The sequence below is a fragment of the Salmo salar genome, chromosome ssa03 (genome assembly GCF_905237065.1).
Source record: "Salmo salar chromosome ssa03, Ssal_v3.1, whole genome shotgun sequence".
In the NCBI taxonomy this organism is placed as follows: domain Eukaryota; kingdom Metazoa; phylum Chordata; class Actinopteri; order Salmoniformes; family Salmonidae; genus Salmo; species Salmo salar.
Window position 1 is genome coordinate 93,695,665 of NC_059444.1, and position 23,380 is coordinate 93,719,044.

Here is a 23,380-nt window from a genome sequence, read left to right on the forward strand (position 1 = left end):
GCAAAAAAAATTGTATTTTTCTAATACATTTGTTTTGACTACATTATATATTGTGTTCACAACAAAAAATGAATGTATTCTACAGTGAATTTCACTATCAAAACAGAATTTGTTATCTATCGGGCATCTGCGGTGGAGATTTACAATCCTTTGAACATGTCAACATGCTCACGAGTAACGGACAGCAGCTTTGAAACGCATGATTCAAAGGCGCGCTTTAAAATCAGTTTTCAATAAATTGACAGCCTAAACCAGAAGAAACAAATTACATTCTGGTCATCAACTGTTTCAATAATAGCCTAGTATTCCTATATAAAAAAAAAACGTGGGCAAGTGTTCAAAAAGGTAAAAAGCGGCTTTGTAAAGCACATCATCATTCTTTCACAACCACCTGCTCCGCTCCCTCTTCCTCTCTTCACGGGAATTTACCTGCTAATGATAACTGCTCCTTTGTACATGACAGAAAACGTTGGCATTTTGACTCCAATAGTTCAGTCGACGGTCGGTCGGTCGGTCGCCAGGCACCGTTGAATTCTATTTCATCCCCCCTTCGGGAGTCCACCAAAGCCCGCTCTCAGCCGCTCCGTGCGCAGGGGTCTTCCTTTCGCTCGAGCCACATGATCATCTGCCTGCAGCCCTCTAATACCGCGCGCAGTTAACGGATCGTCGTTCCAACGTTCTAAAACGTCACCGACTTCAATAGATTAAAACATCTTTCTTTATGGCCCTCTCTTCTCTTACGGAATGAAACGGGAGCCAGCAAAACCAAAAAACAATAAAGTAAATTTTCTAGTAGGCTATTCAGAAATTATTATTACATATTTTATCGTCGGTTGGTCAGTCTGAAAGTTTGTTTAAAGAATGTGTTGGCATATGTATGGACAGCTGTAGCCTAGATGTTAAGAGAAAAGCTTCTGTAGGGACCTTTGGTTGCTTTTACAGTAGCCGCTCGACATAAGCCTGGACCAGAGACACTCTGAGGCCTGATAGCGTTGGATAAGGACTAAGCCTGTCACGAATTGCTTTATATGGCTCTTATTTTGCATTAACCGTCTGCTGTCTGTCCAATTGTGAGCCTTTTGTTGCATAGAGTTGCATAAACACAACATGTCCCTGGTCCAGACAACTCTTAAGTTTCAGTTTGCTGTTTGGAAAAACATAACATTTGGCTAACAATAAAGCCAGGTGGGGGACGAACGTTTTATCCAACAAAAGTCACTCCATTTGGACACAAACATTTAATCTCTTGAGACATTAGATCCATTGATATTACTTATAAACTAGAGTAGTGATGTGATCCGGGGTGCGTCTGTGTTTGTGTGTGTGTGTACCTGTTCAGTGTACACGTGTCTGTCCATCTGTCTGTCTGTCCATCCGCTGTCTGTCTGCACACATAATCATGTTTGTCTGTGGATGTGTGTGTGTGTCTGTGTGTTATCCTGTTCTGAGAATCCTACCCTGAGAGCACTTCCTGTCTCTCTCTCTGTGATCCAGTCAGTCTGGACTATTAATTAGGTAATAACAGGATTATAATTTGTACACAGCTCTATGTTGAGTCCACAACAAAACACAACTCAACACAATACAATACAATGCAATACAATACAACATAACACAACACAATACAAAAGGAGAGAGAGCGTGGGACAGAGAGAATCAGAGAATGAGAGAGGTACTATTGAACGGTCATCTAGCCTAACTCTCTAAGAAAGGACAGTAAAGTCTGGTGATAAAGGACAGTAAAGTCTGGTGATACAGGACAGTAAAGTCTGGTGATAAAGGACAGTAAAGTCTGGTGATAAAGGACAGTAAAGTCTGGTGATAAAGGACAGTAAAGTCTGGTGATAAAGGACAGTAAAGTCTGGTGATACAGGACAGTAAAGTCTGGTGATACAGGACAGTAAAGTCTGGTGATACAGGACAGTAAAGTCTGGTGATACAGGACAGTAAAGTCTGGTGATAAAGGACAGTAAAGTCTGGTGATACAGGACAGTAAAGTCTGGTGATACAGGACAGTAAAGTCTGGTGATAAAGGACAGTAAAGTCTGGTGATACAGGACAGTAAAGTCTGGTGATACAGGACAGTACAGTCTGGTGATACAGGACAGTAAAGTCTGGTGATACAGGACAGTAAAGTCTGGTGATAAAGGACAGTAAAGTCTGGTGATACAGGACAGTAAAGTCTGGTGATACAGGACAGTAAAGTCTGGTGATACAGGACAGTAAAGTCTGGTGATACAGGACAGTAAAGTCTGGTGATACAGGACAGTAAAGTCTGGTGATACAGGACAGTAAAGTCTGGTGATAAAGGACAGTAAAGTCTGGTGATACAGGACAGTAAAGTCTGGTGATAAAGGACAGTAAAGTCTTTGGTGATACAGGACAGTAAAGTCTGGTGATACAGGACAGTAAAGTCTGGTGATACAGGACAGTAAAGTCTGGTGATAAAGGACAGTAAAGTCTGGTGATACAGGACAGTAAAGTCTGGTGATACAGGACAGTAAAGTCTGGTGATACAGGACAGTAAAGTCTGGTGATACAGGACAGTAAAGTCTGGTGATACAGGACAGTAAAGTCTGGTGATACAGGACAGTAAAGTCTGGTGATACAGGACAGTAAAGTCTGGTGATACAGGACAGTAAAGTCTGGTGATACAGGACAGTAAAGTCTGGTGATAAAGGACAGTAAAGTCTGGTGATAAAGGACAGTAAAGTCTTTGGTGATACAGGACAGTAAAGTCTGGTGATACAGGACAGTAAAGTCTGGTGATACAGGACAGTAAAGTCTGGTGATAAAGGACAGTAAAGTCTTTGGTGATACAGGACAGTAAAGTCTGGTGATACAGGACAGTAAAGTCTGGTGATACAGGACAGTAAAGTCTGGTGATAAAGGACAGTAAAGTCTGGTGATACAGGACAGTAAAGTCTGGTGATAAAGGACAGTAAAGTCTTTGGTGATACAGGACAGTAAAGTCTGGTGATACAGGACAGTAAAGTCTGGTGATACAGGACAGTAAAGTCTGGTGATAAAGGACAGTAAAGTCTTTGGTGATACAGGACAGTAAAGTCTGGTGATACAGGACAGTAAAGTCTGGTGATACAGGACAGTAAAGTCTGGTGATACAGGACAGTAAAGTATTTGGTGATAAAGCACAGTAAAGTCTGGTGATACAGGACAGTAAAGTCTTTGGTGATACAGGACAGTAAAGTCTGGTGATACAGGACAGTAAAGTCTGGTGATACAGGACAGTAAAGTCTGGTGATAAAGGACAGTAAAGTCGTTGGTGATACAGGACAGTAAAGTATTTGGTGATACAGGACAGTAAAGTCTGGTGATAAAGGACAGTAAAGTCTGGTGATAAAGGACAGTAAAGTCTGGTGATACAGGACAGTAAAGTCTGGTGATAAAGGACAGTAAAGTCGTTGGTGATACAGGACAGTAAAGTATTTGGTGATACAAGACAGTAAAGTCTGGTGATACAGGACAGTAAAGTCTTTGGTGATACAGGACAGTAAAGTCTGGTGATAAAGGACAGTAAAGTCGTTGGTGATACAGGACAGTAAAGTATTTGGTGATACAAGACAGTAAAGTCTGGTGATACAGGACAGTAAAGTATTTGGTGATACAGAACAGTAAAGTCTTTGGTGATACAGGACAGTAAAGTCTTTGGTGATACAGGACAGTAAAATCTTTGGTGATACAGGACAGGTAAGTCTTTGGTGATACAGGACAGGTAAGTCTTTGGTGATACAGGACAGTAAAGTCTTTGGTGATACAGGACAGGTAAGTCTTTGGTGATACAGGACAGTAAAATCTTTGGTGATACAGGACAGACAAGACATTGGTAGGGAGTGCCTTGCTGGCTACACAGCACAGTGGGGGTTTACTTAAAACCCTGGAGTGCCTTGCTGGCTACACAGCACAGTGGGGGTTTACTTAAAATCCCCTTCACACACACAATAGGGGAAGCTGAACAACAGCTATCTTAAACCTCACAGACACATCACAGACAGATGACATCACATCACAGACACATCACAGACACATGACATCACATCACAGACACATCACAGACACACCACAGACACACCACAGACACACCACAGACACATGACATCGCATCAGATCACATCACAGACACACCACAGACACACCACAGACACATCACGGACACATGGCATCGCATCAGATCACACCACAGACACATCACAGACACACCACAGACACATCACAGACACATGACATCGCATCAGATCACATCACAGACACACCACAGACACATCACAGACACATGACATCACACCACAGACACATCACAGACACATGACATCACATCACAGACACACCACAGACACACCACAGACACATCACAGACACATCACAGACACATCACAGACATGTCACAGACACATGACATCACATCAGATCACATCACAGACACACCACAGACACATCACAGACACATGACATCGCATCAGATCACATCACAGACACACCACAGACACATGACATCACACCACAGACACATCACAGACACATGACATCACACCACAGACACATCACAGACACATGACATCACATCACAGACACATCACAGACACATCACAGACACATCACAGACACATCACATCACAGACACACCACAGACACATTCCATCACATCACAGACACACCACAGACACATCACAGACACATCACACCACCGACACACCACAGACACACCACCGACACACCACGGAAACATGACATCACATCACAGACACATCACAGACACACCACAGACACATCACAGACACATCACAACCTGTCCTTGACTTAGTATAGCCTGCGCCAACTACAATTCTACACTCATATATACTTCTGGCTAGGGTTAGGGTTAGGGTTAGGGATAGGGTTAGGGCTAGCTGTTAAATAACATGTTTGAAGAGAAAGAGTCATACTTCCATCCTCCTTAGTATGACCAGATAGTGATGACCATACTGGAGCAGCTCAGAGATACTGGATCTGGAAGTCCCCCAGAGTAATCCTGTGGATTTGATTAGGGGCCAAAGACCCAAAGCAGCATCCTTGACCAGGGGCCAGGGAATGGGGTTAGGAGGCAAGGATGGCCATGCTGCGAACGATAGAAGTACAGTACAACACTCCCAACACTTTCTCTTCAGAAATCTAATTTGCAGACTGGTGGCTGCCGTCTAGTTGTGTCTCAGCCAAACTGATGTTCTGTTGTCTGGCAACTGGCAGGGCCAGCGTGCATCATGGAAGGGAAGTCTCATCGACATGAACATCTCATCTGAGCCCTGGTCAAGAAGACAGCAAACATTTAGTTCCAAACAACATACACCAGGACATGTGTCAAGTAAAAAACAGTGCCATGGTTTGCCATAACAATGAGAGAAAAAAAAATCCTGGCTTGACCAAGGGCCAGAGACCGGGGTTAGGACTAGACAGCAAACTGGTTGCCAGTCTAGTTCAGCCAAACTGACTTCATGTTGCCTGGCAACTGGCAGGGCCACCATGTAGGACTGGTGACCATGAAACCAGACATGTAGCCAGGCTAACTGGTGACGGTTTCCAAGACGTCCAGAATTTGTTTGTTGACCCAGATAAAGATAAATAACCTGTAGCCAAGACAACATGTCCTTGGAATCGGAGAGAGAAGGACCAGATATAAATATTGTCACATACTGTTCCTAAATATGATTCAGCACAACAGATGACTGCAGTATATACATGATTGACGCACTAATGATACATGTCAAACCTTGGTTTAAATGTTCATCTCTGTCCCCACTCGTCCTTTCCCATGGTACAGGCAGTGTCAACGGGCCGCGTTGCTGTAGATTAACGCTACCACTCTGTGAGAAAGCACTGCAATTTAAAGTGATCTACGTGGTGTGTGTGTGTGTGTGTGTGTGTGTGTGTGTGTGTGTGTGTGTGTGTGTGTGTGTGTGTGTGTATGTACGTGTGTGTGTGTGTGTGTGTGTGTGTGTGTGTGTGTGTGTGTGTGTGTGTGTGTGTGTGTGTGTGTGTGTGTGTGTGTGTGTGTGTGTGTGTGTAAGGCAGATGACAGATTTGGTGGCCGTGTTTTTATCATATTGTGATGTAATTTCTGCAGTAAAATAAGACAGTCCTTCTATTGGATAAGATCAATACAAATGAACAGACAGGACAGATGAACAGACATCCTGTAGATCTTTCCTGCAGTCAAACGCTGACAATCCAGTGGTTGTATGTCAAATGGTTTTGTTATATTTCAGTCTTCTGTGATGTATACTGAACAAAAATATAAACACAACATGTAAAATGTTGGTCCCATGTTTCATGAGCTGAAATAAAAAAATCCCTACATTTTTCCATACGCACAAAGTTTGTGCACAAATTTGTTTACATGCCTGTTCGTGAACATTTCTCCTTTGTCAAGATAATCCATCCACCTGACAGGTGTGGCATATAATGAAGATTATTAAACAGCATGATCATTACACAGGTGCACCTTGTGCTGGTGACAATAAAAGGCCACTCTAAAATGTGCAGCTTTGTCACACAACACAATGCCATTGATGTCTCAAGTTTTGAGGGAGCGTGCAGTTGGCATGCTGACTGCAGGAATGTCCACGAGAGCTGTTGCCAGAGAATTGAATGTTCATTTCTCTACCATAAACCGCCTGCAATGTTGTTTTAGAGAATTTGCCAGTACGTATAACCGGTCTCATAATTGCAGACCACGTGTAACCATGCCAGCCCTGGACCTCCACATCCGGTTTATTCACCTGTGGGATGGTCTGAGACCAGCCACCTGGACCGCTGATGAAACTGAGGAGTATTTCTGTCTGTAATAAATCCCCTTTGTGGGGTAAACTCATTCTGATTGGCCGGGCCTGGCTCCTCCCATGCCCACCCATGGCTGTGCCCCTGCTGAGCCATGTAAAATCCATAGATTAGGGCCTAATTTATTTATTTCAATTGACCGATTTCCTTGAACGGTAACTCAGTAAAAGTGTTGAAATTGTTACATGTTGCATTTATATTTTTGTTCAATATATATTAAGTGTAATATTGGGATGCAATCTCAACATGTAATACATGTAAACTCTGTATCTGACATGGTACAGGTGTCTTCTTTCTTTAAGTCCAGAACCATGTGTTTGGGGTGTATACTTTAGTTTCACAGTAGATTTGTTTAAGACTACCCAGAAACCCTCTGTGTGACCCTGATTTAGCCCACTGCAGTAAAAGGTTAAAAGCAGCTTCAACTACAGTAAATCCACAAAAAAACATTCACCCATCAACAATTCATTTAGGACCTGAAATAAAAACACACTCTTCCATCCTAAATCACACATCGTCAATCCCACACACACGTGCACGCACACACACACACACAAGCACACACTTCCACCATGTGATTAATGATGTGTGTGTGTGTGTGTGTGTGTGTGTGTGTGTGTGTGTGTGTGTGTGTGTGTGTGTGTGTGTGTGTGTGTGTGTGTGTGTGTGTGTGTGTTTGTGTGTGCATGTAGGTGTGTGCCCTTGTGCCTGTGTAGCTGAGTCAGAGAAAGAGAGAGGGAAAGAGAGAGACAGAAAGAGAGAGAGAGAGAGAGACAGAGAGAGAGAATGAGAGAGAAACAGAGAAAGAGAGAGAGAGATAGAGAGAGAAGAAGGGAAAGAGAGGAAGAGAGGGACCTGGGTTGCACACAGGGCAGTTTATCAAATCCTGTGTGCTTGCTGTTTTCCCCCTCTATCCATCATAGTGAGACTCAGACTGACAGGACTGCCTTGAACTCTGCACTAACACACTGGTTACATCAACATATTCCACTACTCTTTACTCTACTACACTAACACACTGGTTACATCAACATATTCCACTACTCTTTACTCTACTACACTAACACACTGGTTACATCAACATATTCCACTACTCTTTACTCTACTACACTAACACACTGGTTACATCAACATATTCCACTACTCTTTACTCTACTACACTAACACACTGGTTACATCAACATATTCCACTACTCTTTACTCTACTACACTAACACACTGGTTACATCAACATATTCCACTACTCTTTACTCTACTACACTAACACACTGGTTACATCAACATATTCCACTACTCTTTACTCTACTACACTAACACACTGGTTACATCAACATATTCCACTACTCTTTACTCTACTGCACTAACACACTGGTTACATCAACATATTCCACTACTCTTTACTCTACCCTATTCACTGTCTACCCACTGTTTATGTGAATAATGGTACCTGTATGCAGGGGTGTAGCTGGAAAAATAGAAAATAATATATTACAGTGAATGGAGGGACAGGGCCAGGGACCCAGGTCGCTTGCGTGAAAGACAAACAAGCTATGAATCGCGCTGATAGGGTTAACCCACTTGGTGGGAATTTTAACGTGGCTTATTAGCGAGGATTGCTACAGTATGCTACTTGACAGATGTTTTCATCCAGAAGCACTGACAATACAGTACACTTTTAGTGTGTGTTTACCATCCCAGCAGAAACTGACCCCATGACCTTGGCGTTGCCAGCGTCACGCTCTTAACGACTGAGCCACACAGGACCAGCACCAAAATACACTGTAGGAGCTTACTACTGTCAAATCTCCATGCTATTCAGCTCACAGTCTATGGGGATTCATTAAACACCACTGTTACACTGTTATACTAAATGGACTGAAGATGGAAGTGCAATTGTCTCAGATTAACGTATCAGTGATTCCTATATCACTATGGTCTTAGATACTACTGTAGAATCTCCATTCAGCTCACAGTCTATGTTGATTCATTACAAGATTCACAGTAACAAATGTACCACGGAAACTGATAATGCAATTCACATTAAACGTAGTTCAGCTTGCTAGCAAACTCTCACAAACTCGCTGGTAGGCTAATGCCATTTCCGTTGAAGGTCAGAAGATGAAAACATCACACAGCTGAACACATTTAGCAAACCATTTAGTACTAGGTAGTTCATTAGCTATTAATCTAGCCCACTGGCTGCCTCTTTGTCTGTGGAAGCTATATACAGTAGCAACTGAGCCTGGGAACGAGGTTAGTTAGCTACTGAGCTGAATTCTTTGAAATAGGCTTAAGTACCAGACACTGTAATACCATATACTGACTGTAAATACCAGGAAAATACCAGTTAAACCAGTTAACGGGAAATGTTTTACCAGTTTACTAGAAATTCCAGTTAACTGTAAAATAAATGTCAGTTAAGAGTAAAATGTTACGGCATATTTACAGAATGAAACGCAAAGCTGAAACTGAGCGGCAGGGTCTCCATGTTGTTGTCTGGCCTTGGTGTTATGTTTCAAGCTTCATCCTACTGTGACTGTAAAATAGTGGAAATTCAATTCAGACAGCTGACCACAACCATCAATCTGTGTTTCCAGTGTTTACTGTGGGGATGTTGTCCTCCTGTCGGATCAAATAACAGAGAATGCTACACCACACACCACACACCACAACAAGGAAATGGCTAGTCAGTCAGGTAGCTCAGTTCAAATGGCTAGTCAGTCAGCTAGTCAGCTAGTCAGTCAGTCAGGTAGTTCAGTTCAAATGGCTAGTCAGTCAGTCAGTCAGTCAGCTAGTCAGTCAGTCAGGTAGTTCAGTTCAAATGGCTAGTCAGTCAGTCAGTCAGTCAGTCAGGTAGTTCAGTTGAAATGGCTAGTCAGTCAGTCAGTCAGTCAGGTAGTTCAGTTCAAATGGCTAGTCAGTCAGTCAGTCAGTCAGTCAGGTAGCTCAGTTCAAGCTTCACCAAATATGTTTTTACACAAGGTTTGTTATCTGAATTACATAAACAATTCATAATTATGCATATTTAAACATATTCTACATATTTTGTGAAAATTGACAGGCTATACAATTGGTGTATTGTTGTTCTGTTTAAGTCTATTCAAGTGGGATTAAATGATGACAAACCTTACAGAAACATAGTTTGTCTCCATCAGCCAGTCTGAATATTGTTTAAGTCAATCAGAATCAGAATTCCTGTGAGAAAGCTCTACTATTGTGATGATGAAAACAAACACTTTGGGATTATCGGGATAGGAACAGAAGCAACATAAGAAGATAGACTCTCACACACACACACACACACACACACACACACACACACACACACACACACACACACACACACACACACACACACACACACACACACATTGGACAGAGACACACACACACCAAGATTTATTCACCTCTTCTCCTCCATCCAGCAGCCGTGGCAACTAGCGTTAGTTTTCATCAGAACTTTAATCACCAAATCTGCACAGTGGGTTGTTATCAGATTATGGGATTATCCCGTCCACATTGAGACATCACACAGAGGCATAGGCCCATAAACACACACAAGACCTCCCTCCAACCCATCTCTAAGAGAGACCCATCCCAGAGCCACCCAGCCCAGGCAGGGAGGGAGGGCAACACCCGGGTCTGATGGAGGTTCTCTCCTAGTGATTCACCCAGCAGCAGCGCAGATGAAATGGGTTCATCTTATTGCAAAGGAGCACGAGAGAGAGAGATCACTCTGACCTGTTTACAGTTAAGTGTATAATGGGAGCAAGGCTGCCCTCTATGGGTGGGGGGGGAGGAGTCTACTGTGTTTACTGTTGAACTCCAATCCAGTAGTAACACACCTGAATCAACATATCAACAATTAGGTGATTAGTTGAATCCGATGTGTTACTGCTGGGCTGGAACAAAAGCCTACACACCCCAGCACTGGGGTTGAGAATATCTAGTCAAGTGCAGAGTTTCAGGAGTATTGTAGTCCTATTGCCTAATTTCAAATAAACCTCTAGCCAGGGGTGTCCAACTCACTTTTCCCCGGGGGCCGCATTAGGTATTCAACAAGTTCTGAATTTTTTGTATATTTCCTTGCAGTTAAAATTTGTAATAAATAGTCATCTATCTATCGCGCTTCAGCACTCCGCGGTCCCGTTCTGTGAGCTTGTGTGGCCTACCACTTTGCGGCTGAGCCGTTGTTGCCACTAGGCATCTCCACTTCACAATAACAGCATTTACAGTTGACCGGGGCAGCTCTAGCAGGGCAGAAATTTGACAAACTGACTTGTTGGAAAGGTGGCATCCTATGACGGTGACACATTGAAAGTCACTGAGCTCTTAAGTATGGCCATTCTACTAATAATGTTTGTCTATGGAGATTGCGTGGCTGTGTGCTCAATTTTGTACACCTGTCAGCAAAGGGTGTGTCTGGAATAGCCGAATCCACTCATTTGAAGGGGTGTCCACATACTTTTGTATATATAGTGTAGTTGTTTTGCCTTAAAAGGGAACCAACATAATATTTGTTCAGCCATAAAGGGCTTTTCTACTAGCAGTCAATTCACACCCTTAATGGGTTTATGAACAGGTCTCAGATCTAATGTTTGATCCAACTTTTGATTCATTTCAGATGGAGAAGAGGTGTCCATTATAAGCATGAAATAACATTAAGGGCTGAAATAGATCTGATGTTGATTGAACAAAATGGACAGAAATGAGTCAGAATGGACGGAACAGAATCAGAACGGACCAAACAGATTCAGAATGAACAGAACAGAATCAAAATGGACAGAACAGAATCAGAATGAACAGGACGGAATCAGAACAGACAGAACAGAATCAGAACAGAAACAGAACGGACAGAACAGAATCAGAATGGACATAATTTATCTCTGCTAAACAAGCTAATTAGAAGTTTCGAACTCTAGCCAGCCAATTTGTCTCTTCTTCTCTCTTGGGAAAACAGCAACACACACACACACACCCAACAGTCCTCCTCCTTCACACACACACACACACACACACACACACAGTCAGCTTTGCAAGCATCCATTCACACTAAGCAAGCCAAGCATCTGCCAATAGTCGTTGAGGTTAAAAACAGGTGGTCTTTCCCCTGGGCCAGAGTCAGTCAGCATCCGGCTGTCCTGAACAAGGCATATAGCTGGTCCAGGGAAAATCAACACCAATGAAGTCATTCACAGAGAAATCAATAGCTCCAAACAGGGGCTGAGCGACAGAGGAGAGGGAGATGGAGAAGGGGGTGACAGAGGGATGATGAGGTGGAGCAGGAATGAAATGGAATCTCATTACTTTACATGTGTATTTGTATTTATTAAATACAATATATTGATACAGTAAGACCTAGGGTGATGATTACTATAATACATTGATACAGACCTAGGGTGATGATAACTATAATATATTGATAAAGACCTAGGGTGATGATTACTATAATACATTGATAAAGACCTAGGGTGATGATAACTATAATATATTGATAAAGACCTAGGGTGATGATAGCTATAACATATTGATACAGTAAGACCTGGGGTGATGATAGCTATAATATATTGATAAAGACCTAGGGTGGTGATAACTATAATATATTGATAAAGACCTAGGGTGATGATAACTATAATATATTGATAAAGACCTGGGGTGATGATTACTATAATACATTGATAAAGACCTAGGGTGATGATAGCTATAACATATTGATACAGTAAGACCTGGGGTGATGATAACTATAATATATTGATAAAGACCTGGGATGATGATAACTATAATATATTGATACAGTAAGACCTGGGATGATGATAACTATAATATATTGATACAGTAAGACCTGGGGTGATGATAACTATAATATATTGATACAGTAAGACCTGGGGTGATGATAACTATAATATATTGATAAAGACCTGGGGTGATGATAACTATAATACATTGATAAAGACCTGGGGTGATGATAACTGTAATATATTGATACAGTAAGACCTAGGGTGATGATAACTATAATATATTGATACAGTAAGACCTGGGGTGATGATAACTATAATACATTGATCCAGTAAGACCTGGGGTGATGATAACTATAATATATTGATCCAGTAAGACCTGGGGTGATGAGAACTATAATATATTGATACAATAAGACCTGGGGTGATGAGAACTCTAATATATTGATACAGTAAGACCAAGGGTGATGATAACTATAATACATTGATCCAGTAAGACCTAGGGTGATGATAACTGTAATATATTGATAAAGACCTGGGGTGATGATAACTATAATACATTGATAAAGACCTGGGGTGATGATAACTGTAATATATTGATACAGTAAGACCTGGGGTGATGATTACTATAATATATTGATACAGTAAGACCTAGGGTGATGATAACTATAATATATTGATACAGTAAGACCTGGGGTGATGATAACTATAATACATTGATCCAGTAAGACCTGGGGTGATGATAACTATAATACATTGATCCAGTAAGACCTGGGGTGATGATAACTATAATATATTGATCCAGTAAGACCTGGGGTGATGAGAACTATAATATATTGATACAATAAGACCTAGGGTGATGAGAACTCTAATATATTGATACAGTAAGACCAAGGGTGATGATAACTATAATACATTGATCCAGTAAGTCCTAGGGTGATGATAACTGTAATATATTGATACAGTAAGACCTGGGGTGATGATAACTATAATATATTGATGCAGAAAGACCGACAGTGATGATAACTATAATATATTGATAAAGACCTAGGTTGATGATAACTATAATATATTGATACAGTAAGACCTGGGGTGATGAGAACTATAATATATTGATAAAGACCTAGGGTGATGATAACTATAAGATATTGATCCAGTAAGACCTGGGGTGATGATAACTATAATATATTGATACAGTAAGTCCTGGGGTGATGATAACTATAATATATTGATACAGTTAGACCTGGGGTGATGATAACTATAATATATTGATAAAGACCTGGGGTGATGATAACTATAAGATATTGATCCAGTAAGACCTGGGGTGATGATAACTATAATATATTGATACAGTAAGACCTGGGGTGATGATAACTATAATATATTGATAAAGACCTGGGGTGATGATAACTGTAATATATTGATACAGTAAGACCTGGGGTGATGATAACTATAATATATTGATGCAGTAAGACCCGGGGGTGATGATTACTATAATATATTGATACAGTAAGACCTGGGGTGATGATTACTATAATATATTGATACAGTAAGACCTGGGGTGATGATAACTATAATATATTGGTCCAGTAAGACCTAGGGTGATGATAACTATAATTTATTGATACAGTAAGACCTGGGGTGATGAGAACTATAATATATTGATACAGTAAGACCAAGGGTGATGATAACTATAATACATTGATCCAGTATAGGGTGATGATAAGTATAATATACTGATAAAGACCTGGGGTGATGATAACTATAATACATTGGTCCAGTAAGACCTGGGGTGATGATAACTATAATATATTGATAAAGACCTGGGGTGATGATAACTATAATATATTGATAAAGACCTGGGGTGATGATAACTATAATATATTGATAAAGACCTGGGGTGATGATAACTATAATATATTGATAAAGACCTGGGGTGATGATAACTATAATATATTGATAAAGTCCTGGGGTGATGATAACTATAATATATTGATAAAGACCTGGGGTGATGATAACTATAATATATTGATAAAGACCTGGGGTGATGATAACTATAATATATTGATAAAGACCTGGGGTGATGATAACTATAATATATTGGTCCATCCAGTAAGACCTGGGGTGATGATAACTATAATATATTGATACAGTAAGACCTGAGTTGCATCCCAAATGAAACCCTAATTCCTATATAGTGCACTACTTTTGACCAAAGCCCTATGGGCCGGGGTCAAAAGTAGTGCACTACATAGGGAATAGGTACCATTAGAGACGCAGGCCTGATGATGAATGGTAATATGCAGTTTTCTAGAGAGAGGCCCAGGATGAGGGCTTAACATTATTATGATGAGTAGCTAGCATCATGTTAATACCTTCTCTACCAATAAAGAGAAGCTTAACATGGCCTCTGCCATATTGCTGAGGCTCAGAACTCAACCACAAACTGCTACTGTCAGTCCACAAACTCTCTCTCTATGATCCTAAACATCCATACTGTTTATCCTGTTGACCCTGACCCTGGGTGGATATATTTTAGGGAGATTTTAGGACTTAACTATTACCCCTAAATCTGTGCTGTTCTGTAAGAGAAGATGGATCAGGGACGAGACCCAAGGGCCCACAGAGTCATGATCAGGCACACACACACACACACACACACACACACACACACACACACACACACACACACACACACACACACACACACACACACACACACACACACACACACACACACACACACACACAGACACACACACACACAACACACACACACACACACACACACACACAGAGTACACATACAGAGAACACATACACAAACTAACTAACTAATCCACATTGATTGTTACTATTTTATATTCTGACACAGGATCAGTCAATAAATAACATAAACAAATAAATAAAAACTGAGTGAAAAATGTTTTTTTTTACAATGTAGCCCTTCAGTATATCACACTGTGTTTATAGTGTGGCCCTAGCTAGTCATACAGTAAGGTATTTATGGTGTGGCCCTAGCTAGTCATACAGTAAGGTGTTTAGGGTGTGGCCCTAGCTAGTCATACAGTAAGGTGTTTATAGTGTGGCCCTAGCTAGTCATACAGTAAGGTATTTATGGTGTGGCCCTAGCTAGTCATACAGTAAGGTGTTTATGGTGTGGCCCTAGCTAGTCATACAGTAAGGTGTTTAGGGTGTGGCCCTAGCTCGTCCTACAGTAAGGTGTTTATAGTGTGGCCCTAGCTAGTCATACAGTAAGGTGTTTAGGGTGTGGCCCTAGCTAGTAATACAGTAAGGTGTTTATAGTGTGGCCGTAGCTAGTCATACAGTAAGGTGTTTATAGTGTGGCCCTAGCTAGTCCTACAGTAAGATGTTTATAGTGTGGCCCTAGCTAGTCCTACAGTAAGGTGTTTATGGTGTGGCCACAGCTAGTCCTACAGTAAGGTGTTTACGGTGTGGCCCTAGCTAGTCATACAGTAAGGTGTTTATGGTGTGGCCCTAGCTAGTCATACAGTAAGGTGTTTATGGTGTGGCCCTAGCTAGTCCTACAGTAAGGTGTTTAGGGTGTGGCCCTAGCTCGTCCTACGGTAAGGTGTTTATAGTGTGGCCCTAGCTAGTCATACAGTAAGGTGTTTAGGGTGTGGCCCTAGCTAGTAATACAGTAAGGTGTTTATAGTGTGGCCGTAGCTAGTCATACAGTAAGGTGTTTATAGTGTGGCCCTAGCTAGTCCTACAGTAAGATGTTTATAGTGTGGCCCTAGCTAGTCCTACAGTAAGGTGTTTATGGTGTGGCCACAGCTAGTCCTACAGTAAGGTGTTTACGGTGTGGCCCTAGCTAGTCATACAGTAAGGTGTTTATGGTGTGGCCCTAGCTAGTCATACAGTAAGGTGTTTAGGGTGTGGCCCTAGCTAGTCCTACAGTAAGGTGTTTATGGTGTGGCCACAGCTAGTCCTACAGTAAGGTGTTTACGGTGTGGCCCTAGCTAGTCATACAGTAAGGTGTTTATGGTGTGGCCCTAGCTAGTCATACAGTAAGGTGTTTAGGGTGTGGCCCTAGCTAGTCATACAGTAAGATGTTTATGGTGTTGCCCTAGCTAGTCATACAGTAAGGTGTTTATGGTGTGGCCCTAGCTAGTCCTACAGTAAGGTGTTTATAGTGTGGCCCTAGCTAGTCATACAGTAAGGTGTTTAGGGTGTGGCCCTAGCTAGTCATACAGTAAGGTGTTTATAGTGTGGCCGTAGCTAGTCATACAGTAAGGTGTTTATAGTGTGGCCCTAGCTAGTCCTACAGTAAGGTGTTTATAGTGTGGCCCTAGCTAGTCATACAGTAAGGTGTTTATGGTGTGGCCGCAGCTAGTCCTACAGTAAGGTGTTTACGGTGTGGCCCTAGCTAGTCATACAGTAAGGTGTTTATGGTGTGGCCCTAGCTAGTCATACAGTAAGGTGTTTAGGGTGTGGCCCTAGCTAGTCATACAGTAAGGTGTTTATGGTGTTGCCCTAGCTAGTCATACAGTAAGGTGTTTATGGTGTGGCCCTAGCTAGTCCTACAGTGAGGTGTTTATGGTGTGGCCCTAGCTAGTCATACAGTAAGGTGTTTTTAGTGTGGCCCTAGCTAGTCATACAGTAAGGTGTTTATGGTGTGGCCCTAGCTAGTCATACAGTAAGGTGTTTATGGTATGGCCCTAGCTAGTCATACAGTAAGGTGTTTATAGTGTGGCCGTAGCTAGTCATACAGTAAGGTGTTTATAGTGTGGCCCTAGCTAGTCCTACAGTAAGGTGTTTATAGTGTGGCCCTAGCTAGTCCTACAGTAAGGTGTTTATGGTGTGGCCGCAGCTAGTCCTACAGTAAGGTGTTTATGGTGTGGCCCTAGCTAGTCATACAGTAAGGTGTTTATGGTGTGGCCCTAGCTAGTCATACAGTAAGGTGTTTAGGGTGTGGCCCTAGCTAGTCATACAGTAAGGTGTTTATGGTGTTGCCCTAGCTAGTCATACAGTAAGGTGTTTATGGTGTGGCCCTAGCTAGTCCTACAGTAAGGTGTTTATAGTGTGGCCCTAGCTAGTCATACAGTAAGGTGTTTAGGGTGTGGCCCTAGCTAGTCATACAGTAAGGTGTTTATAGTGTGGCCGTAGCTAGTCATACAGTAAGGTGTTTATAGTGTGGCCCTAGCTAGTCCTACAGTAAGGTGTTTATAGTGTGGCCCTAGCTAGTCATACAGTAAGGTGTTTATGGTGTGGCCGCAGCTAGTCGTACAGTAAGGTGTTTACGGTGTGGCCCTAGCTAGTCATACAGTAAGGTGTTTATGGTGTGGCCCTAGCTAGTCATACAGTAAGGTGTTTAGGGTGTGGCCCTAGCTAGTCATACAGTAAGGTGTTTATGGTGTTGCCCTAGCTAGTCATACAGTAAGGTGTTTATGGTGTGGCCCTAGCTATTCCTACAGTGAGGTGTTTATGGTGTGGCCCTAGCTAGTCATACAGTAAGGTGTTTTTAGTGTGGCCCTAGCTAGTCATACAGTAAGGTGTTTATGGTGTGGCCCTAGCTAGTCATACAGTAAGGTGTTTATGGTATGGCCCTAGCTAGTCATACAGTAAGGTGTTTATAGTGTGGCCGTAGCTAGTCATACAGTAAGGTGTTTATAGTGTGGCCCTAGCTAGTCCTACAGTAAGGTGTTTATAGTGTAGCCCTAGCTAGTCCTACAGTAAGGTGTTTATGGTGTGGCCGCAGCTAGTCCTACAGTAAGGTGTTTATGGTGTGGCCCTAGCTAGTCATACAGTAAGGTGTTTATGGTGTGGCCCTAGCTAGTCATAGAGTAAGGTGTTTAGGGTGTGGCCCTAGCTAGTCATACAGTAAGGTGTTTATGGTGTTGCCCTAGCTAGTCATACAGTAAGGTGTTTATGGTGTGGCCCTAGCTAGTCCTACAGTAAGGTGTTTATGGTGTGGCCCTAGCTAGTCATACAGTAAGGTGTTTATAGTGTGGCCATAGCTAGTCATACAGTAAGGTGTTTAGGGTGTGGCCCTAGCTAGTCCTACAGTAAGGTGTTTATAGTGTAGCCCTAGCTAGTCCTACAGTAAGGTGTTTTTACTGTGGCCCTAGCTAGTCATACAGTAAGGTGTTTATGGTGTGGCCCTAGCTAGTCCTACAGTAAGGTGTTTATGGTGTGGCCGTAGCTAGTCATACAGTAAGGTGTTTAGGGTGTGGCCCTAGCTAGTCCTACAGTAAGGTGTTTATAGTGTGGCCCTAGCTAGTCATACAGTAAGGTGTTTATAGTGTGGCCCTAGCTAGTCATACAGTAAGGTGTTTATGGTGTGGCCGCAGCTAGTCCTACAGTAAGGTGTTTACGGTGTGGCCCTAGCTAGTCATACAGTAAGGTGTTTATGGTGTGGCCCTAGCTAGTCATACAGTAAGGTGTTTAGGGTGTGGCCCTAGCTAGTCATACAGTAAGGTGTTTATGGTGTTGCCCTAGCTAGTCATACAGTAAGGTGTTTATGGTGTGGCCCTAGCTAGTCCTACAGTGAGGTGTTTATGGTGTGGCCCTAGCTAGTCATACAGTAAGGTGTTTTTAGTGTGGCCCTAGCTAGTCATACAGTAAGGTGTTTATGGTGTGGCCCTAGCTAGTCATACAGTAAGGTGTTTATGGTATGGCCCTAGCAAGTCATACAGTAAGGTGTTTATGGTGTGGCCGCAGCTAGTCCTACAGTAAGGTGTTTATGGTGTGGCCCTAGCTAGTCATACAGTAAGGTGTTTATGGTGTGGCCCTAGCTAGTCATACAGTAAGGTGTTTAGGGTGTGGCCCTAGCTAGTCATACAGTAAGGTGTTTATGGTGTTGCCCTAGCTAGTCATACAGTAAGGTGTTTATGGTGTGGCCCTAGCTAGTCCTACAGTAAGGTGTTTATGGTGTGGCCCTAGCTAGTCATACAGTAAGGTGTTTATAGTGTGGCCATAGCTAGTCATACAGTAAGGTGTTTAGGGTGTGGCCCTAGCTAGTCCTACAGTAAGGTGTTTATAGTGTAGCCCTAGCTAGTCCTACAGTAAGGTGTTTTTACTGTGGCCCTAGCTAGTCATACAGTAAGGTGTTTAGGGTGTGGCCCTAGCTAGTCCTACAGTAAGGTGTTTATAGTGTGGCCCTAGCTAGTCATACAGTAAGGTGTTTATGGTGTGGCCCTAGCTAGTCCTACAGTAAGGTGTTTATAGTGTGGCCCTAGCTAGTCATACAATAAGGTGTTTAGGGTGTGGCCCTAGCTAGTCATACAGTAAGGTGTTTATGGTGTTGCCCTAGCTAGTCCTACAGTAAGGTGTTCATGGTGTGGCCCTAGCTAGTCATACAGTAAGGTGTTTACGGTGTGGCCCTAGCTAGTCATACAGTAAGGTGTTTATAGTGTGGCCCTAGCTAGTCATACAGTAAGGTGTTTATGGTGTGGCCGTAGCTAGTCATACAGTAAGGTGTTTATAGTGTGGCCCTAGCTAGTCCTACAGTAAGGTGTTTATAGTGTGGCCCTAGCTAGTCCTACAGTAAGGTGTTTATGGTGTGGCCGCAGCTAGTCCTACAGTAAGGTGTTTATGGTGTGGCCCTAGCTAGTCATACAGTAAGGTGTTTATGGTGTGGCCCTAGCTAGTCATACAGTAAGGTGTTTAGGGTGTGGCCCTAGCTAGTCATACAGTAAGGTGTTTATGGTGTTGCCCTAGCTAGTCATACAGTAAGGTGTTTATGGTGTGGCCCTAGCTAGTCCTACAGTAAGGTGTTTATGGTGTGGCCCTAGCTAGTCATACAGTAAGGTGTTTATAGTGTGGCCATAGCTAGTCATACAGTAAGGTGTTTAGGGTGTGGCCCTAGCTAGTCCTACAGTAAGGTGTTTATAGTGTAGCCCTAGCTAGTCCTACAGTAAGGTGTTTTTACTGTGGCCCTAGCTAGTCATACAGTAAGGTGTTTATAGTGTGGCCCTAGCTAGTCATACAGTAAGGTGTTTATGGTGTGGCCGCAGCTAGTCCTACAGTAAGGTGTTTACGGTGTGGCCCTAGCTAGTCATACAGTAAGGTGTTTATGGTGTGGCCCTAGCTAGTCATACAGTAAGGTGTTTAGGGTGTGGCCCTAGCTAGTCATACAGTAAGGTGTTTATGGTGTTGCCCTAGCTAGTCATACAGTAAGGTGTTTATAGTGTGGCCGTAGCTAGTCATACAGTAAGGTGTTTATAGTGTGGCCCTAACTAGTCCTACAGTAAGGTGTTTATAGTGTGGCCCTAGCTAGTCATACAGTAAGGTGTTTATGGTGTGGCCGCAGCTAGTCCTACAGTAAGGTGTTTACGGTGTGGCCCTAGCTAGTCATACAGTAAGGTGTTTATGGTGTGGCCCTAGCTAGTCATACAGTAAGGTGTTTAGGGTGTGGCCCTAGCTAGTCATACAGTAAGGTGTTTATGGTGTTGCCCTAGCTAGTCATACAGTAAGGTGTTTATGGTGTGGCCCTAGCTAGTCCTACAGTGAGGTGTTTATGGTGTGGCCCTAGCTAGTCATACAGTAAGGTGTTTTTAGTGTGGCCCTAGCTAGTCATACAGTAAGGTGTTTATGGTGTGGCCCTAGCTAGTCATACAGTAAGGTGTTTATGGTATGGCCCTAGCTAGTCATACAGTAAGGTGTTTATAGTGTGGCCGTAGCTAGTCATACTGTAAGGTGTTTATAGTGTGGCCCTAGCTAGTCCTACAGTAAGGTGTTTATAGTGTGGCCCTAGCTAGTCCTACAGTAAGGTGTTTATGGTGTGGCCGCAGCTAGTCCTACAGTAAGGTGTTTATGGTGTGGCCCTAGCTAGTCATACAGTAAGGTGTTTATGGTGTGGCCCTAGCTAGTCATACAGTAAGGTGTTTAGGGTGTGGCCCTAGCTAGTCATACAGTAAGGTGTTTATGGTGTTGCCCTAGCTAGTCATACAGTAAGGTGTTTATGGTGTGGCCCTAGCTAGTCCTACAGTAAGGTGTTTATAGTGTGGCCCTAGCTAGTCATACAGTAAGGTGTTTAGGGTGTGGCCCTAGCTAGTCATACAGTAAGGTGTTTATAGTGTGGCCGTAGCTAGTCATACAGTAAGGTGTTTATAGTGTGGCCCTAGCTAGTCCTACAGTAAGGTGTTTATAGTGTGGCCCTAGCTAGTCATACAGTAAGGTGTTTATGGTGTGGCCGCAGATAGTCCTACAGTAAGGTGTTTACGGTGTGGCCCTAGCTAGTCATACAGTAAGGTGTTTATGGTGTGGCCCTAGCTAGTCATACAGTAAGGTGTTTAGGGTGTGGCCCTAGCTAGTCATACAGTAAGGTGTTTATGGTGTTGCCCTAGCTAGTCATACAGTAAGGTGTTTATGGTGTGGCCCTAGCTAGTCCTACAGTGAGGTGTTTATGGTGTGGCCCTAGCTAGTCATACAGTAAGGTGTTTTTAGTGTGGCCCTAGCTAGTCATACAGTAAGGTGTTTATGGTGTGGCCCTAGCTAGTCATACAGTAAGGTGTTTATGGTATGGCCCTAGCTAGTCATACAGTAAGGTGTTTATAGTGTGGCCGTAGCTAGTCATACAGTAAGGTGTTTATAGTGTGGCCCTAGCTAGTCCTACAGTAAGGTGTTTATAGTGTGGCCCTAGCTAGTCCTACAGTAAGGTGTTTATGGTGTGGCCGCAGCTAGTCCTACAGTAAGGTGTTTATGGTGTGGCCCTAGCTAGTCATACAGTAAGGTGTTTATGGTGTGGCCCTAGCTAGTCATACAGTAAGGTGTTTAGGGTGTGGCCCTAGCTAGTCATACAGTAAGGTGTTTATGGTGTTGCCCTAGCTAGTCATACAGTAAGGTGTTTATGGTGTGGCCCTAGCTAGTCCTACAGTAAGGTGTTTATGGTGTGGCCCTAGCTAGTCATACAGTAAGGTGTTTATAGTGTGGCCATAGCTAGTCATACAGTAAGGTGTTTAGGGTGTGGCCCTAGCTAGTCCTACAGTAAGGTGTTTATAGTGTAGCCCTAGCTAGTCCTACAGTAAGGTGTTTTTACTGTGGCCCTAGCTAGTCATACAGTAAGGTGTTTATGGTGTGGCCCTAGCTAGTCCTACAGTAAGGTGTTTATGGTGTGGCCGTAGCTAGTCATACAGTAAGGTGTTTAGGGTGTGGCCCTAGCTAGTCCTACAGTAAGGTGTTTATAGTGTGGCCCTAGCTAGTCATACAGTAAGGTGTTTATGGTGTGGCCCTAGCTAGTCCTACAGTAAGGTGTTTATAGTGTGGCCCTAGCTAGTCATACAATAAGGTGTTTAGGGTGTGGCCCTAGCTAGTCATACAGTAAGGTGTTTATGGTGTGGCCCTAGCTAGTCCTACAGTAAGGTGTTCATGGTGTGGCCCTAGCTAGTCATACAGTAAGGTGTTTACGGTGTGGCCCTAGCTAGTCATACAGTAAGGTGTTTATAGTGTGGCCCTAGCTAGTCATACAGTAAGGTGTTTATGGTGTGGCCGTAGCTAGTCATACAGTAAGGTGTTTATAGTGTGGCCCTAGCTAGTCCTACAGTAAGGTGTTTATAGTGTGGCCCTAGCTAGTCCTACAGTAAGGTGTTTATGGTGTGGCCGCAGCTAGTCCTACAGTAAGGTGTTTATGGTGTGGCCCTAGCTAGTCATACAGTAAGGTGTTTATGGTGTGGCCCTAGCTAGTCATACAGTAAGGTGTTTAGGGTGTGGCCCTAGCTAGTCATACAGTAAGGTGTTTATGGTGTTGCCCTAGCTAGTCATACAGTAAGGTGTTTATGGTGTGGCCCTAGCTAGTCCTACAGTAAGGTGTTTATGGTGTGGCCCTAGCTAGTCATACAGTAAGGTGTTTATAG

General features: G+C 42.8%; 1 protein-coding gene across 6 annotated transcripts in view; it reads right to left on the reverse strand.

Annotated features, from left to right (window-relative positions):
• The window catches only part of LOC106602015 (syntaxin-binding protein 4), a 175,681-nt gene that overhangs the window by 116,164 nt on the left and 36,137 nt on the right, over window positions 1-23,380 (reverse strand). The window contains exon 1 of one of the 6 annotated variants that reach the window (XM_045715826.1): window positions 430-857. The exons of the other annotated variants lie outside the window; for them this stretch is intronic. Coding sequence (XP_045571782.1) covers window positions 430-476 — 47 coding nt within the window. The 5' untranslated portion in view covers window positions 477-857. Of the gene's footprint in view, window positions 1-429; window positions 858-23,380 lie in introns of those variants that run through there. 6 annotated transcript variants of the gene reach the window in all.